Source organism: Ursus americanus, chromosome 19 (assembly GCF_024610735.1).
Source record: "Ursus americanus isolate L20-20 chromosome 19, mUrsAme1.1.p, whole genome shotgun sequence".
Lineage (NCBI taxonomy): Eukaryota > Metazoa > Chordata > Mammalia > Carnivora > Ursidae > Ursus > Ursus americanus.
In genome coordinates this window covers 14030525-14050021 of record NC_142145.1, presented here as the reverse complement: position 1 = coordinate 14050021, position 19497 = coordinate 14030525, and the positions used below count along the sequence as shown (strand labels likewise).

The following is a 19497-nucleotide window of genomic DNA, read 5'->3' as shown; positions in this document are numbered from 1 at the left end:
GAAGCACAAACTTGTGCTAGCTATCCAAATACAGCCCATCTGAAGAGGTTGCCAACCTGGGCCTCCCCAGGCAAGACATGCATGCAGGGTTCACCTGTGCTCCCCTCTCATTCACCCCGAGTTCCACTAAGTCTACAGAGAAGTCTCTAGATAAGGCTATAGGTACTATCCAGTAATGGCCTTGGAGAAGCGAAGACCTAGAAAAGCTAAGGTATTTAGTAAATGTCTTAAAGGCCTTTCTGCCCCTTTCTAGTTAACTCCTCTAGCTGGAAGAAAAGCTCAAGCACGAGGAAGCAGTTACAAGAAGGGAATCCCTACCCACCCCAACACACACACATGCCCACTCACTCTGAGACCAGGGAAAGCCACACAAGAAACTCTAAAATATGCTAAGTAAATGTCACATTTCCAAAAATCTGGACTCCCTAGTACAAAGCTTGCTTTTTGGTACAAGAAATGGGTATTGAATCACAGTAATCTCACACTTTTAAGACTATGGGGATTATTTTTTAATTGCCCAAAGAGAGCCAGGTCACGCTTATACTAGCATGCATGCATGATCCGATCATTGATAACCCCTTAATAAGGACTAGGCCACTTACTAAACTGACTTGAAATTCATTGATGTGATCCAGAGTTATTGAAAGACAGGATGCTTTTATCAAAAAAGGCTCTCCCGAACACTCTTTGTCCCACTGATGAAAACATGCACTGAAGGATACCTTTCCAGATTCAGAGCCAAGAGGCAGAGCACATTGCCTCTCCTATACAGGGGCCTGTGTGTTGTTCTACACACAGTACAATAAGACGGTCCGCCTGGGGCGAGACACACGCAATGCCATTTCTAAACAGTAGAAGGAGAAAGGCAGGGCCACCAGAAGTCAGGAAAACCCAAGCTGCAATACCATCCTTGGTCTTACTAATTACAAACGCGTTCTTTGGCTTCTCGGAGGAGCCACTTGAAGGTCACCTCCACTTAAAATTCTTGGCTTGGTAACTCCTTGTTGCTTTATTACCCAAGTCCATTAAAATTCTTAGAGTAGCTGATGATGAAAATTCCAGCCAATTTTTTTTTCTCCATGGAGTGGGAAGAAAAAAAAAAACAAAAACAAAAAAACCAACACATGAGTCTATTTGAAATCGTTTTATGAATTTTAATCATAGCAAATGTGTTTTAACAGTAGTCATAAAATCAACATTACCACATGTACAAAGGACAAGACACCAGTTCAGCATACAAAAATACCATATATTAAAATTGGGTTCATTGGAAAAACTCAGGACTTGCTAAGACACCATCTACACCAGAGAGAGCAAGCAAGAATGCTTTAAGACATTCAGATTTATAAACAGCAGCTTGATATCCCCCTTAGAAAGTCAATTATTTGGCAACATTTGAACAATATTTTCTACACAGCCCAGCAGCTCATTTATTTGTAGGGCTATTTGGCCCTTTAAAAGAAAAGCTCCTAAAATAAATCATCCACATAATTATAAATGAAACACGTCAAGGACTTGAGTTAGCCTCTGAGCAGCATTCATCTAGCCATCTGACTTGGAGTATTAGTTATCAAGAGGGCCAGGGAACCCACCAGTGGGGCTGGAAGACCGGCAGGAACCCTGCAGAGCAACTGCACGGCTTACTTGGGGGGAGTCTGTACCCACCCCAAGCTGAAACCAGCCTCCCCACCTGCAACTGTCAAGTGAGGCAAACAGGAACAAGTGGTAGAATAAAGATAATACAATAAATGACAATAGCCAGGATTGAAAACCGAGATATTCTTGAACGAGTCTTCCCAATAGTATCGACCTACTCAAGTCGGGATACATCCACAGGCTTGGCCACCACATTCCACTGCTAAGAGGGTGTCCAATTAGAGTTTGTCTGTCATGACTCAGCAACCGACCCTAGAGCAGGCACTGAGATGGTCTAGTGTGTAGACAACCCAGGGGGGCCTCCTTGGATCCTCTCCTCGGCCGAGCCCATTCCCCATAGGTCTTCAACTTAAAACATCTGGCTTTGAATTTGGTAGGCCATTCTAGAATGACAAATTGTGCTTGTCTAAGTTATTCCTAGTCTTCAGCTGGTTTCTGCCACAACTGAACATCGGCTCCTATATATTTTGTTCTCCACCCATGATCCCATTACCGATTTCTCTCTTTTCATGCAAATATTTTCTCACTGTCTTGGGCACATCTATCTATTGTTAGAGACCCGAGGCCATGTCTCCACTGCTCCCACACAGGATCTGTCTCTCAGCCAGAAAATCAGACCAGGAGTTTCCTGAAGCACCGTGTACGAAAGCAGCTGCTGTCTTCCCACTGTTTAAACAGAGATGACATAGACTGAGGTCGATACCTGTTCCCCTTCAAGGGACATCTCCCTCCTCTTTTTCCTCCTCCTTACAGCCCATGCTCCTTTACCACCTCACATTCAATCGTCTACTTCCAGATTCTCAAAAAGCAAATGTCAAATTAAAAATGGAACATCCCTTTGGGAAACTCTTGTTAGAACAACCCAGTAACTCACAGGGAGAATACAGAAAACTTTCACACAGGCTACTAGCCCCACATCCCGCGGTGATGAATTTAGAGCAGCGTTCTAGAACAGGGACAACTATAAGAGAGCACCCCCAGAAAAACAAAGAAAGTGCATGCTGTTGCAGACTTCAAGAGACTCCTCTGTACTTTGCCCCAAATATTACTGATTGTCCCAAAAAGATCATAATATGAATAGTATCAAAAATCTTAGATGAGGGTTTTCAAGCACCACTACATCATAAGTGAGATATATATAGTGGGATACCCCAGGCAGTGAATCCTGAAAAAAAAAATCCATTGGCCCAACTGTGCAAGGAAACTTGTGCAGAAAAATTGGAGCCATGTTGCGAGAGTTCAGGAATGGTACTCCAACCATGATGCTTGAGCAGAGCCAAAAAACAAGCCATTTGAAAGATGGAAATTAAATGCCCCACCTGCTTATGTTCTTCAATCACCAATGGCTCTCCAATAAAATGTATATAGTAGAACCCACTTCTTCATGTTTGAAGCCTCAAGGGTTTATTTATCTTGACATTCCCAAAGGTGGTTGGTTTGATAGAATGTATGCAGCCTATAGCATTTGTTAAGAAAATAACATCTAAATTCAACATTATATAACCCACAAATTGGAAAACATGACTAACATTTTTTATTTGATTTTTACCTCCTGTTACAGCTAAGTCGTGTGTGTGTGTGTATCTACATATATGTCTATACCTATATGTGCAGATACAGATATATATCTATTTACAGCGAATCGTGTCAGAAAAAATCAATGGCTTGAATTTCCACTTATTTTTTAGAAGTATTTCATGCTTAATACAATTTAACTGATCTTCATTGCTTTTGAGATAGACGACTACTTTCAACACAGCTACTGAATTTTCTTGATTACTTCATTCTTTTTTGGACCTTCTGTTTGAGTAGGGGTTACCTTGTAAGTGAGGTTTTACTGGGAATGATGGAAATGGCAAGGACCAGTTTCTCCTTCCAGGTCAAGGATGACAGATCAACCGACTGGCGACACGTCTTGTGTGGAAACAACACTCTGATTGGCAGCATCATTCTTTTAGGAGAAGATAGAAATTCAAACCTTTTTGATATCACTCTTCTCATACCAATAATCTCTGGGCCTCTAAATTCCTCTTAAGTCTAAAGAAAAACTACCATTTTGCCAAAAAAAAAAAGAAAATTAAATAATTTTAAAAGATAAGCTAAAAAGGTCATGTCCACTGGCGAGTTCTAGAAAAAAAAATTCACCCGATTTTGCTAAATTGAGACAAATGCAATGTTTCCGTTACATTCAGAAACAATGAAAAGCAGACTAGCCCATTTTGACACAGCACAGGATTTCAAATAAGGCAATGGGAACTCTTCAAATCAAAATCTAGACTGGAATAAATACCATACTATCAGGAAGAGTCTCATCTTTCTATGAAAATATATCACAAACTGAATTTTCTGCTTTCCTTTACTCACTTCAAAAGCAATTTTAGTAACTTTAATAACCCTCAAGTCTTTAAATTCCATGGGCAATATTTCTTAATGTAAAAAAAAAAAAAAGCCTTTGTGCAAGGCTGCAAATTTGCAATTTGTTCATGATAAGGGATAAAAGGAAAAACCAAACAAGTCTACAACAGTGTGAAATTTCACTCTAAAAACAGTACCTGTGTTGTAGTCTGGCATCTGAAAAAGGGTGCCCACATATGCCCACACCAAACACAAGCCGAGCTGGCAGACTTCAAGGGCAAACAAAAGCCCTCTATGAACACTGCAAAACACGACTGCTCTTACGTTTCACACCTTACTAATGCAGTGATGAAGTCTGGGTAAGACGCTCGATGCGAAAAGGAATTTCATTAGGTTTTTTTTTTTCTTTTTTTCTGTAACACTTACTTTTTGGCCATAAGACCCTAAACACAGTTTCACAGTACAGGTCATGCATAGCTTGCAAGTCAAACGTTTTTATAGCTACTGTCTAACTACTATTTTTGGACAATAGATTCACATGCAGCTAATGAGCCCAGAAAAGGGGCTTCATAAAGCACTCTTTCAGCTTCACTGACCATTCTTTGGCCCAAAGTATGTAAGTAATAACCCCAAAGGGCAATCAATGAATTTTAATCATCGTACTTGAGATCATACGCTTTTTAAGCCCAGAAGGATTTTTTTAGCCAACTGCATGTTACTAAACCATAAACTGTCTTCTTAGCCTTACTCTGTTACACTGTTAACACTGTCATGCTAGCTCCCACTGCGCGGCCCTCCAGAAGTGCATGGTCCAATACGGTAGCTACTAGCCACATGTGAGTGACTATGTTTAAATAACTTAAAATTAAATAAAATACAAAATCCAGTTCCTCAGTCATACTAACCCCACTTCAGCTGCCCACTAGCCAATGTGGCCAGTGGCCACTATATTGGACCACATAGGTCATAGAACATTCCCATCATTGGAGAAAGATCTATTGAACAGACGAGATCTCAAAGGCTGCACCAGCACATGGGTTAACCTTCAAGGGACCTACTTTTAAGTCATGCTCAAGATTGAACTTAATTATATTTGTAAAGAAAATACCTTTTAGCTTTCTAGTCATAAAGTACGACTGAAACTGAGAACCAGTTTGCCTTTTTATCACAACTTATGCCCCAGGTCATTATACAAAAATTTCCCAAAGACAATGCTTTTTGATAGCATACTTGGCTCTACTTAACATATTAAGCATTTTCTTGCTTATGTCAAGATCATTAATAAAGATGAAAATTCATGCTTCTTAAAGTTTACTATTTACACGACACTCACTGTCCTTTACATAAGGGAAGGGGGGAACCAATGGTTTGCAATTTTAAAAATCCAAATCACATCATTTTTATTAAATGTCTATACTCATCCTTAAAGCAACCCTCCTTTCATTTCCCAGAGAGGTAGACGCTAACTAAAACGGATATATATATTAAAAAAACAAAAACAAGAAACTAAAGCAATATTGAGTTAGTAAAGGGTATTCACCCACCCTCCAAAAGATCATAGCCCAATAGAGAGGTCAACAGGCCTAGGAAGGAGCAAGAGAAACTCCAACGCAGTTCTTGTCCCCCTTTTGCTGCAGAATTACGAGGGGCCACAGACCTCTGTGTGCCTCCACGGACTCACATACAAAACGAAGCCATCAGAAGTTGCTTTCAGCTCTGACTTCCTGTGCTTTCAGTTGTGATTGTTTTCACTGATGTGCAACTGTGCATTCTGGCTGACTGTGTCACAGGACTTTTGTCACAGGGGGCAGATGAGTTGTTCGTGTCGTGGGGAAATGCCAGAAGAGGCCAGAGCGACGGAATGCCAACTAACATGGAAACATCAAGTCTACACAAATTCTATCTGCAGGCTGAGATATGACACACACACACACACACACAGGTGTGCACAACTGCACACTTTAACAAGCAATGCACGAATAACTGCAGGCAGGATCCACTTAAACAATATTCCTTAGGTCAGTAAGACGCACGCACACAATTCTGATTTTGGTGTTACTGTTACCTTAACCTGTAAAGTCAAGAATCTATCACAGAGCTGATTAAGTTTGCGCTGCTTTACTGCCGCTCTAGCACGGGATTGTTTTGAAGTTACGTGGACATTTTTACTCTACGGCTTTGCACTAAGAAATACAGGGCACGCTATCACCACACACGTTAGTGTCTATATATAACCTACTTAACACATAGAACTCTAGGACATACTACACTACAGGGCCAGTCATTTCATACTGTACATAAACAGATGTAGATATCATTCACAAAATTAACTCAAATATGGCCTGGCTGAAAATTGCAAGGGTAAAGTCCGTTTGAAATGTAGCATTCTTAATGCAACATTTTCTGTGGGGTTTTTTCCTCCAAGAGGAATAGAAATTAGGTCAGACATGCATCACAGAAGTCTGGCAGAGTTTGAGAAACTGACACTAACCCAACAGTATATTATGTTACGTAAGAGAGGATAGAATTCAGCTAATATGATACCTAAATTATTAATACCAAATAAACCCTAGATTATTTGTTGTATAACGCCCAATAGCTTACACAATAAAATGACATTTTAACCTAATTTCTACTTTGAGCTTTCAAATACACTTGCTTCATGAATTCCATAAAAGAAATTAGAAGAGAATTGTAAAGCTCACAGCTATTTCTGAATGCACACACATCCAGGCACAGGAATTTACCACGTGACGCCAACAGATCTGTCTTCACCAGCGTCTGCAGACCACCACACATTTAAGAATATTTGAGAATTTATGATGAGCTGATCCACTTAAATTGGGAATGTGAGTTGTTAGTTTACCTTGTCACTTTTCTCAATAAAAACGTATTTTGAAATACAAGAGATTTTCTCACTTATACCAACAAGCGGAAACTGGACTCCTAAACCGTTTAACTCCCACGGAACGACATCCTTCAAAAAGTCATCATGGACTGTCTATTAAAATGTCAGTCCGGGTTTGTCATCGATGAACAACACTCATATCTATCACGATACCTCTAAACCGGGAGAAAAGACAGAATCTTCTGTTAGTCTCCATTTGTGCCTCACAGAATACAGGACTTGAATACACAGAAGAGGAGCAAATGTTGGAAGAGACGAGTGTGTGACACTTCACTGGGCAGGTCCCGGCGCTCGAGAGGTGGCCACCAAGTCAGACCCTGGACTCATTCAGGCCCACAAAGTCTTACTCCTGGGATTCTTCTGAAAAGATTCAAAACCTGAGGTAAATCAAATCACACACACACACACACACACACACACACACACACTATTTACATTTAAAATTCTTATTTCATGAGATGGCTTGAGAAAAACTGGCATATAGGGTTCCTATGGGATTAGGCATTTCTCATTATTACTCAGTTTATTGCTCCCCTGTTGGGCTTTCAGTTTAATAAACATGTAGCGAGCTCTAATTACAAGGGAAGAAAAATGAAGGTACATAACAAAACACAACACATTGGAAACACGTGTTCAGACATTTTCTTCAAAAAAAAAAAAAAATGACCGTCCACTTCACTTATTTTAATTTGGGTGCCATTCAAAAAGTATAAAAAGCCTTAGCAACTAAATGAAGACTGGATTTCCATTAAAAAGGGATAAGAAACCAGCACTGCATGTCGTCGCTGAATTTTTACGTGGATTCTCAGGTTTAATTCTATTTGTATACATAGCATCTTTGTGTTAATCTACCACATTTAGAGAAGATCACATTGTATGCACTTGCACGGTTTAACGTCTAAGTAGAATACGTCTATCTCGTAACATGATTTTGAAAAATCATAAATTACAGTCCATTTAATAAGTGATTATGAGGATGCATGCAATCGTCTTCGAAGCCGTTGCCACCAATACTCAGAATGATTTGCCTGGTATCTCTCTGAGACCTCACGTCTGCCCTTCGTGTCTGTCTCCGGTTAATCAAGTGGCAGCCCAGAGGCCTGCGCTGGCACCAAAAGATCAGCGTCGCCCCCCATCTTCTCGCTGCGATCCCGTCACCAACACCTGGCTCAACCCCGAGTTGGCACCCACGAGAGACTCCCCCTGCAGCTCTGCTCAGCCACAGGAGATCACAGTGAAGCGCTTAGAAATGCAAGACATGTTGTGCAGCACGATGCCCAGCAGGAAGACGAGGACACAGGCCACCAGGATCACAGTGCACACCCCGGACCACGTGGAGCTTTTCGCCACGCCACGCCTGTCTGGCTCCTCCTCCACCGCCTCCTGGGGCGCCCCGCCCTGCAGAGGCTGCTGTTCCGCCGGGATGGTCACCACGGTGACGGACTTCTGCTGGCTCCCGGGCAGCAGGCGGCAGCCCATGTCTCCGGGCAGCAGCGCTCGCTCCTTGGAGATGGGCAGGGGCAGCATGTAGCACCCATTGCTGGGAAGTTTGATGAAGACTGGGGTGTGCTCGGACGCGTGCGGGATGGCGATGACCGCAAGGACCTCGGGGTCGTCGGGAAGCTGTGACACGGAGAAGCCCGGGGGCAGCTTGGTGATGCCCCGGCACCAGGGGCACCTCACGTCCTTCTGGCTCGTCCTCATCTGCTGGAGGCACACCGAGCAGCAGGTGTGTTTGCAATCCAGCAACTTGGGCCTTCGCCGGGGGCTGTAGTAATTGAAACAGATCTGACATTCCAGCAAGGAATCTTGGGAGAGCGTCTCCATCGTGGCCGGGAAGCAGGAAGGTCAAGGCCAAGGGGAAGGCGCTTGTTCTCAGGGGCCGGCACTCCCACGCCTTCCTTCCTGTCTTTCCAGAGTCGTGAGGTGGTCAGGGAGCTCACAGGCATAGAGCATACTCAAGAGTGTTCATTTCTGAAGAAGACAAAAAAAATGCAGAAAAGTTAATTATTTCAAATAGGCTGAGATGTCAGCATATCTGCCGGAGTTCAAAAGTCTTGACACTGGGTCAAAAACGTAAAAATTTCCCACTTGAGGGAGATTACAGGAGTCCGGCCGGTGATGCCCAGTGGAAGGTAAATGAGTTGTCAGGTGGCTTCTTACGGTAAATACTTTGCTCATTTCTAAAGGGAATGCCTTCATGGGGGTACGCAATGCCCCATATTTCATAAAGAGGGAGTCTTGATTCTGTTTTGTGTATTTCGGTGGACCCTGGCTTGTTCTTCTAAAATACACTGGAGAAATCCTCTTGCTTCCAACAACTTTGTAGCATCTCCTAGAAGTACATTTCTTTCCTTAGACCCTCTGGTCTTCTTTTCCTGACTCTACTTACCCTCCTGTAAGTATTCATTGCCAGATTCAGGCAACTTCCCAAATCTAGGGACTCCGAGTAACTAGTTCGCTCATTTTATATGGGTCAGGACAATTCCTCTCTCATAGGAAATTAAAACAGTGCCGCCAAAGAAGCTCACACAGGCCTCTGTTCTTGCCCCCCAGCCCTCACAAAATCACTGAAGCAAAGTCATTCTTGTCATCTGGTTTTAAAAGACACAAAAATTCAGAACAACAGCAACAAACACCAGCCCCAGCAGTGAACCTTCAGGCAGCAGGGGTCACAAAGGCACACAAGGACCACTAGTATTTTTTAGTCAGTTCTTTGAATTTCATTACTATTTAGGCTTGCACCAAGTAACGGGACCACAGGCAAATACTATTAACTCGCCAGTCTTAATCAAGTATTGTCTAGCAAGAGGCTACCAGAGAAGACTGGCAGGCAGCCCCCACCATAAAACAGAAATAGTGCTCACCTCCTGGTATTGAAAGGAAGTCGAGTAACTTAGTTTGGCTTAACTGGGGCTTGAGGAACCCCTCAGTGCTCCAGTGTTTCAGTGAAGGCTGCCCAACTCCTATTGAGAAATGTCCAAATTACGTGTCTCTGGATGGAGTCACAATGACTCTGGAAAGAGCTACCCAACCACTATTGTAAAAATAATTGCCAGTCACTGAACCCCACCCACTCCCAGAGCCAGGAGCTCATAACATGGAAAAGCTCCAGCATGTTTCTTAAAAAGAAAACCTTCTTTTTCTAACTTCCTTGGTGAAATTAAGAATGTACTCCTTGCCAATGATATGATTTGTTAACATTAGAAATGCGGAAAAAAAGTTGAAAGCAAAAAATAATCACTGGTAAAAATTAACAAGGACAGTCAAAAAGAGCAACATATTGTAAGACATTTTAGCGGTAGTAAGAGTGCCTAGATTAAATTACTAAAAGTCAAATAGAATCATACAGCATTCAGAAAGTTCATATCATAATCAACTGCTTATCTATCCACTAATTCAAGAAATGTTTATTGGATAATTGAAATTTGCTAAGGATAGAACTCAAATGTTCTCACTGAAAAAAAAAATATATGAGGTGATGGACATGTTAATCAGCTAGTTGCGGGGGGGGGGGTCCCTTCACAAAGTACATATACAAATCACCACCACACGCACCTTAAATATCTTACAATTTTGTCGGTTATACCTCAATAAAGCTGAAACAAGTAAAAATTAAAGAAATGTCTGTGGAGCAGCTATCACGAACAAAGCACAATGCTAACTACTCTAGAGCGTAACGATGAATTAGATCCAAATCCCACTCTTAAGCAGTTTGAGGTTAGGTAAGAAAGAAGCACGAACAGGTTTCTTCTCCATTCATTTACTCATTCAAATTCTTATGGAACCTCTGCCATCTGTCAAGTGTTATGGTATTTGTTGTTGTCCCTTGGCACTAAGACCTTGTCACTGCCCACAAGAAACGCCCAGCCTAGCATACGCAGTTACTCACGTAAACAGTTGTAATGTAAATACAGAGTGATACAGGCCACACAGGAGCAGGGGGAATCGGGGAGGGCTCAATGAAAGATCTGGATTACGGAGAGGATCTAGACATGTGACATCAGCGGGCAGTTTATTTTCAGGTTCAGAAGTCAGTGTGAGCAAAGGAGAGACGGTGAGCAATTACAGAATTATTTCTAGACTCTACCTGTGGCACTGGCTAGAGGGTTTTTTTCCTAATATGAGAGTAACTTAAAAATGCCCACTCCAAGAGTTTAATAGTTTTAGCTTTGATGTTTAGGTTTCTGAAACAGACGCCTTTAAATTTTTTATTATTTTTTTAAGATTTTATTTTTACGCCCAGTGTGGGGCTCAAACTTATAGCCCCAAGGTCAAGAGTCTCAGGTTCCACCAGCTGAGCCAGCCAGGCACCCCCAGATGCCTTTTAAAGAAACGGAATTCTTATAGAACCTGCAAGCATCTTCCCACTGGCCCAGCCAGAGAGCACAGTCCTTCGGGGAGGGGAGAGGTGAGCATGGCCGGGCACAGACCACGCACCGTGGACAGCCTCGAGTCCCAGGCCAAGGATGTGGGACTTTCTAGTGCATGATGGAAAAACACCAGAGAGGTTGAGAGTATGAGAATGAGGAGTGTCTGGGTGGCTCAGGCCTTTGGCTCAGGTCATGATCCTGGGGTGCCTGGGATTGAGCTCCATGTGGGGCTCCATGCTCAGTAGGGAGTCTGCTTCTCCCTCTCCCTCTGCTCTTCCCCATCTCCATCCCCCCTCATTCTCTCTCCAATAAATAAATAAAATCTTAAAAAAAAAAAGAGTATGAGAATGATTCATTAGGTAGTCACATTCGGGATAGATTAGAAAGACCTGCTGGGAAGCTATTATAATATTAGACAAGAGGTAACGAGTCATTGAAGGAAAGACTGGCAATTAGGATGAAGAGATGAGAGGTGCCAAGCGGTTCTAGAGAAGCCGAGTGGGATCTGGCAGTGAATTACAATGCGCCGTACAGCAGGGAGAAGGCACAGGTGACGTCTGGAGAGGAGGGTGGCATCATTAAGAGCCACAGGGATCCCGAGAGAATGACAGTGAGTTCTGCTTGGGCCCTATTCCAGTTGAGGTACTGGGAAGATACACGAAGTAAGTTATTCAGGAAGATAGGCAAGAGTTGGAAAAATGCTGAAAATGTGGGACTGATATTGTACAGAAGAGTTAGGTGTGGACCTGGGAGACCCAGGGGATGTCCACAGAGAAGAGCTATCAGCCAGAGACAACAGAACAGAACAGAGAGACACCCTTGGGGAACACACAGCTGTATCTGGTGGAAAGGAAGAACTGGGACAGAAGAAGAAGGAAAGCCATCAACATATCTCAGCACGCATCCTTGGCAAAAAAAAAAAAAAAAAAAAAAAGGCCTGAGCAGCATAAGGTTATGGAGAGGGAACCTCAGGCTTCGGTGCCCAAGAGGTCCTTAGTCTCTTTCAGAGTGTTTTCAGTGGTGTATCAGGGAGATGACAGAGACGGCAGGGATGCTACAATGGGCGCACGGTGTCCCTTCTGAGGTGGTGTGAGGCGAAGAGGCAGGCCAGTAGCTGAGAGGGCGAGGAATCAAACCCTTTGTTTTGAGAACAGAGAAATGTGAGCAAAGAGAAGCAGAGGACGCAGGAGTGCGCCAAGCCACAGGGTCTGAGCCGTGCTGTCCCACACCAACGCCGTGACCGCCAGCCACAGGTGCAGGCGAAGGGAGTGTGTGGAGCTTAGAAAGGGGAAAGCTGACGGGCTTCTGCAGTGGGGAATGCGGAACGGAAATCCCCACTGCGCCAGCAGTCAGGGTAGAGCCTTCTAATTTCAGACCCCAGGTACGGAATTTATTTTTTCTTAAAATACAAAAGCAAAACACAGGGTTTGCTGGTGAATCTTGGCAAATGCTCCTCTCTACCCAGGGACAGAGATAAGGGCACAGTGTTACAGACTACAGGGGGATGTGAATGTGTGTGGGTGGGAAGGCTCAACGGCTTGGAGCTACGGTGGTAGAAAAGACAAAACTGGGGAGGAGTACGAGAAAAAGCAGAGATCCCTGCCATTTTAAGAATTTGGGGACAGCATTCCTTAACAAACGCACTCAGGACCACCACCTTCAAGATACTTGGAGCTGGGACAAAAAATGTTTCTTGATATCAGTAAGGAAACTGACCACCGACTTCTTAACCTTCCTTCCTGCCATATTCTTTACCTTACTTCCATATAAAAATGTGGGAAGCAGCTTAGCAGAGGAGGAAGAACAGGAGCTTTGGCCTCAACGAAGCTTGGGCTCAACCCTTGCTCTGTCACCACCAGCTGTGACACTAGAGCGAGTCGCTGAACCTCTGGAAGCCTGCTTCTTCACTGGCTAACAAGGAAAAATGGAGTTGTTGCTGAAGTCAAGTGAAGGGCTCAAGGAGCACCTGTGCTCTCTCTCTCCCTTCCTCCTGACTCCAGACTCCTTCCGGTGCTGTGTGCCATCTTCCCAGAGAGCTCTTCCTGGCTCTCAAAGAACTGCCATTTTGAACAGCTTGGGAGGAAGAATGCAAGGGTTCTCCTTGGCCCTGCCCCAAGACCTGCCATACCACCATTTTTCAACAAAACCAACATACGATTTTATTCATGAATTTATGTTCCAAGTTAATGTTCGCTTAATTGGCATTGAGCTCCCTTAAAACCAGATTATACTACTCAATTTCCAACTCCATCCAAGTAAGCCTTGGCCCCAGGACAGAGGCTGAACACAAAAGCAGACTGGGGAAACAGTTCCTATCTTCCATGCTTGGCCACTTTGGCGGCAGCATCCTGATTTATAAGTGGACACGTTCTGTATGAAGCCAGCTATACTGCATCCCAGTTTATTTTCTGCAGCATACTTATTAATGATGATGATTAGTTAGGTAAAGAGAAGAAAATTTATGAGCCTATGGACCGAAGCTAGTAATGAATCACCCCTTTTCCCTTTCTTTGGAACCTGGAAAGGAGTGAGTCAACCACCGAAGAAAGGGAATGCAAACACAGCCCACGTAAGCTGGAAAATAAACTCGAGTGCCTGGTGAAATGCACCATACACGGAGCACACACCGGCGAGAGCGCAGGCAACCAGAGTTTGATGTTATTTCCCTACAGGAGCAAGACATGGCAGTCAAGTAAAACACTCATTACATTGAAGAGGAAAGGGCACTTCCGTGCAATGCATGCAAAAAGGTGTATCTGAAATACCCTGGAACAATTTATTTTGAAAGAATGTGAAGTAACGATCAAAAACCAGATCACAAGAAGAGGAAGAGCCCCTAAAGGAGGGCACTCTCAAAATAATTATGGCTTATAATAAGATAGAACTTATTTTCATAAAACGGTACTTCGTTTCATATATGATGTCAGCAGTAAAATATACAGATAAAAGGCCTTGAATAATCATTGAACGCAATACTAATGCATGCCTTGGTTTAAATGCTTTAAAAAAAAAAGATTGATTTATTTATTTGAGAGAGAGAAAGAGAGCAAGCAGGGGGAGGGGCGGGAGGAGACAGAGGGAGAGAGAGAGAGAGAGAGAGAGAGAGAGAGAGAGGGATAGAAGCAGACTCCCCACTGAGCATGGAGTCCGAGGCCAGACTTGACCTCACAACCCTGAGATCACAACCTGAGCCGAAATCAGGCGTCGGGCACGCAACCGACTGCGCCACCCGAACGCCCCTAAAATGCTGTTCTTGGTTTCAGCTCAGTTGTGATCTCAGGGTGGTGAGATGGAGCCTGCATTGGGCTCTGTGCTCCTCTGAGTCTGCTCAAGGTTTTCTCCCCCTCCTCCCCCCTAGGCCCCCTGCTCACACGCACGTGCTCGCTCTCTCGCAAGTAAATAAATAAAATCTTTTTAAAAAAATGAATTGAGATTTGTGTAAAAGGAGGGAGGCGTGATTTGGGGGGGGGGATGCCAAAAACAAAGGGTTGTGCATGTTGCTGTTGTTTGGGGACAGTGGATATTTGATGCTTTACAATATTGATACATGTTCCCAAAATAAAACTTCCCTCTTTTTTACAACTATATAACTTTAAGCACCTTTATAAAAGGTGTGGGCATGATAAAGTGCTACTGTGAACATAGTGGGTGGTAAAATAGCACAGGTTTCCAATACTGAGTTTTTATAGTCTCAGTGGCTTTTAGAAGTCCAGGCATAGGAGGATAAAAAAGCCAATGAAATAAATAATCCAGATAGTTTCACTCTGCTTAGATTCTTAAGACCCTTCATACACTCTGATTTAGATTTGTGGCCGTGACAATAACGGGGAAGCCTCTCCTCAAAACTGTGGCATGGACTGATAGTGATTACGTCCGGCTGACCTTGAACTGTTCCACCTGATGGTCTCCATCAGGACCTTCAATTCAATGGTCATGTTGAGAAAAATTTCAAAGTCAGAGACTAAACTAGACACTGTACTGCTTTTCTTCCTCTCTTGACATAGCACGTCTTTCTGATACAGGTCATTTACTCCATTCTTCAAGAAAAAGCAAATATTTGAAATGGGATTAAATGAAATAATTACAATTCCACTTAATGTGGTATTTCAGCTGGCAAGACCACTTGGTTACATTGGATCTTAGCAAACACTCTGATTAGTGGCAAGAATGGGAATGGCCTGGCAGTGACCGATGTGTCGCTGACTTCTGGTCTCTGGTAGCAGAGAGCAATCCTTTCAGGACACAGTTGCCTGGTACACGTTCAGTCTAACTGGTGTAACTACTCTCTCCGATTTAATGGAGAAGGCGGTGGATTCTAGGACTCTGACAAATGTTAAATGAGAATTCCGTCAGCCCCAACTCTAATATTTGCACTGTTTCCTCCTATGAGCATCCATGATTTGCTGTATTTAACAGTCAAGAATCTAGAAAGTGAAAACTGTCATCCACTGTCTTGGACGACCAGAGGGATGCAGCAGGGAAGGGTGACAGTCTGGAGGCGGAGTGGCCTTGGTAGCAGGGGCAGGCAGGGGCAGGCTGGGTGGGACAGAGAAATCGTGGCTAAACAGGCAGAGGGCAGCAGACCAGCCAGAATGCCATGGTCAGCCCTGGGGACCTGCCACACAACCAAAGGACTGGCCCTACCAGCACTGCCCACTGGGACAACCACAGTCCTGATGGACCAGGCCACAGGACAGGTGCCAATTCTGTTACTCTGAAAATGCAATAACCAAGCAGCTGGAGCTGAACCACGGTCTCTGGAGATGCTATTTACTCGGGGGCATTTCATTTACTCAGATGCATTTAAGTCAAGTTGGGAAAAAGATAAACGAATGTGATCCATCGACAGTTTGGCAATGCACGTTTAAAATCCAAGTATATTGGAATCAAGACATTTTTAGGAATTAAAGCCAAATTTCAGAATGGCCATGAGTGAAAATAACTACTGGTTATTTGTGGGTTTGCTTCTTCTAATAGCTATCAAGCAATCATTGCTTTTAGGGGTCAGGAGATGAGGATCTGAGCTCTAATTCTGCCCTAATCAGATGCGTGACCTTAAGCAAGTCACCTCTCTGCGAGCTGCAGTGTCCTCACCTCTGAGGACACTGGACTAGAAGATCCTCTAAAGGACCTTCTGGTAAACATAGTTCTGCCACATGAACACAGGGCTGGGTTTCCGACAGCGTGACAGAGCTGTCAGACTATTGTTCTGTGCTTACGATACCTGACAGATAATTTGCAAATATCATGTTAATGATCTCACAAGAACGTACATCAATGTGAGAGAGTGGGCAGCTAAATAAATGGGAGGCAACTTACATTAGAAATTTCTTCCTTTGTGCCTCTGGTTCCACGAATGAGTCTAAGTAGAGCTAACATGCTAACAGAAACAGCCACAACTTTGATTTGCAGCAACAATCCACAGAATAACTATCTTACGTATAATCAATAACCTTCTTAGACCAAGGAAGGTATCACCATTACCCAAACTTGTTACCAGGTGAAGGTGGTCCTAACCTTCCCTTTGGAAGCCGCCTGCACAGCTGTCCACCTCACACAGAGGCTGACGCTGGCATAAATCAGACACTCTGCTTCACCTTTACTTGTTCTGATCACCCAGTAATGCTGAAGAAAAAGCTGCAGACGCTCATAAAAGCAAGGAAGAGACATAAAGGACCGTCAGGGGATCCCCAGCATCCCTGGAGAGAAGAGATAATAAAGGATGCCATCAGACAGACAGACAGACAGGTCGAACAAAGGGAAAATGATCAATTACCCCAACTCCTAGAATTCTTGAGTACAGCCGAGGGAACTGACAAGTCAGGCATATAGGTAAAGCCAAAGGAATGAAAAACAAACAAAAATCCGAAGCCTTCCCAACAGCTGGACATCTACTAGGGCAAAACATTTGGTAAGTAAACAAATATATATTGGGAATCCATCATATACCAAGCATTACCCAAGACACTGAGACACTATAGCAAACTAGTGCCTTTGCCCTCAAGGAGCCTAGATGTGCACTTGAGGGAGGAGCTATGGAAAGAGAACCACAGGAGGGTGGAGGACAGACAGAGCACTGAAAGGAGCTGCTTCTTCCAGGGATCATTTGCACAGGGCTTAGACAGAACTACCAAGCAAAGAACTGTCACTGCCTGTTAGAACCAGAGAGGATGCTGGAACGGAAGAGGCTACCAGCTGACCCACTAGTGGTTCCTTCTACTCCAACGACACTGGAGAACAGGAACAGTCAGAGGGAAGGACACCAACATTTCCTTTTATGATTAAACATCACATCAGACCCATGCGGGCATCACCCCAGACAGCAAGGTGGGCCCTGAGCCTACAAGCGTCAGGAGAAGCAGGAGTTGGAGGTGGTATCTCGAGGCTGTCTTAAGACAGCCCAGTGCTGGGGAAGCACACTAGGTCATCCCTGGGGAGAAGGGTCTGAGGGCTCCGCGGTGTGCATTGATGACCGTGAGGCTCTAAGCAAGGTCCCTGGAGAGCAAAGGCCCCTCTCTGCCATGGGTCCCCACTGCCCCTGCTCTTCGTGTACGGGGTAAAAGGGAACTCCGAAGGCCCCACACAGACTTGCTATGGATATATTTGCATTTCCATAATATGTGCATTCCCCACTTGTTTTCTCTTGCCCAGCCACAAACAGAAACCTTCAGGCAATTTGTTTTTTAATTTTTTCCCATTACATTTTATCTATATCAGAGACCCTCAACCTTTTTCTGTAAAGAGGCAGAGAAGTATTTTAGGCTTTTAGGCTTTGTGGGTCGTACAGGCTCCCTTATAAATAGCTCTGCAGTCAAAGTGTGAAAGGAGTCACAGACAAGAGACAAGGAACAGTGCTTTTACAAAAACAGGCCTAGGCTGGAGCTGACCAAGAGGCTATCATTTGCTGACCCCAGAGTGCCATCATTTCTTCTCAGCCCTGCCCTTAATCCCCTAAATTCAGTATATTACTATGCAGACACCCATCCCCACATCAGCTTCTTGCTCTAACATTAGTTATCTCACCTGATGTCTTTCTGTCAAGCTCCAGAAGACAAAATATTTTCACGGTTATTCAGGGGAGATAAGAGAATATTAGCTTTATAGATGCAACACCTTTTTAAATCACTGTTTTCAGACAACAGGAAGAGAGGTGAGCAAAGAACATTAACAATGACCATCATTCCCCTGTGCTACCAACAGCAAGTACTAAGACCATTTGTGAGAACACAGAGTAGGGTTCCAAACTTCTTTCCCCCTTAGAAATACGGACCTATTACTTCGACAAAATGGGCAATAACTCTAGAATTTATCATGACCACTGCAGATTAAAGACAACTCCTAATTTGATGGAACTTCACAGAGATACAACGGTAATGCCACCTGACTGCCGGAACTCTGGATACAATCGTTCATCTCCACAGTTATGGCAAGCCAAGAGGTTGCTGACCCAATTTAGATCCGGCCAGGTTAATCTCAGTCAATGTGCTTCACCTTTATCAAGAAGGGACGTCGGGTACATTTCCCAAACACATGGAGAATTCCTTCAAAGTGCCACAGAACATATATGATGATGAGAACTCCATTACTCTGAGGCTCCCTAAGGCTAGAAGGAGGTGCAGGACAGGAAAGTCTTAGCTCAATTTTATTTTATTTTTTTAAGATTTATTTATTTATTTTAGAGAGTGAGAACAGGGGAGGGGGTGGGCAGAGGGAGAAGAAGAGAGAATCTCAAGCAGATTCTGTGCTGAGCACGGAGCCCAACATGGGGCTCGATCTCACAACCCTGAGATCATGACCTGAGCTGCAACCAAGAGTCAGACGCTTAACCGACTGAGCCACTCAGGCCCCCCTTGGCTCAATTAAAAAAAAAAAATCTAAATATTAAGACTCACCTACTTTTACACATTTAAAAAATATAAATTTCTTAAGATTTCTTCAGACTACCCGGAAAACATTCTAAATTAAACATTTGAAAAGAACAGCGCATTAAAAACCTGGTGGGTTTTATAGCTAGCTCTTTAAATAAATCTATTTGGAAGCCATTCATAAGATTATTTTCTTTGAGCAGAGTGTTTATTGCTGCAGTCTCCCTACCTAGTGTCAATTTCGATGATTCATGGCATAAGTGAAGCCTCAAACTGAAGTTGCAAAGGATCCCTCAAGGCACCGGTACTAAACCAGACCCAAGAAGCGCCATGGGGGTGG

At 43.7% G+C, this 19497-nt stretch overlaps 1 protein-coding gene across 7 annotated transcripts in view; it reads right to left on the bottom strand.

Annotated features, from left to right (window-relative positions):
• Positions 1-1129: 1129 nt before the first annotated feature.
• The window catches only part of RNF152 (ring finger protein 152), a 73008-nt gene continuing 54640 nt past the window's right edge, over positions 1130-19497 (bottom strand). For all 7 annotated transcript variants that reach the window (XM_045790213.2, XM_045790209.2, XM_045790216.2 and 4 more), the window contains one exon: positions 1130-8893. In XM_045790213.2, coding sequence (XP_045646169.1) covers positions 8135-8746 — 612 coding nt within the window. In that variant the 5' untranslated portion in view covers positions 8747-8893 and the 3' untranslated portion in view covers positions 1130-8134. The remainder of the gene's footprint in view (positions 8894-19497) is intronic.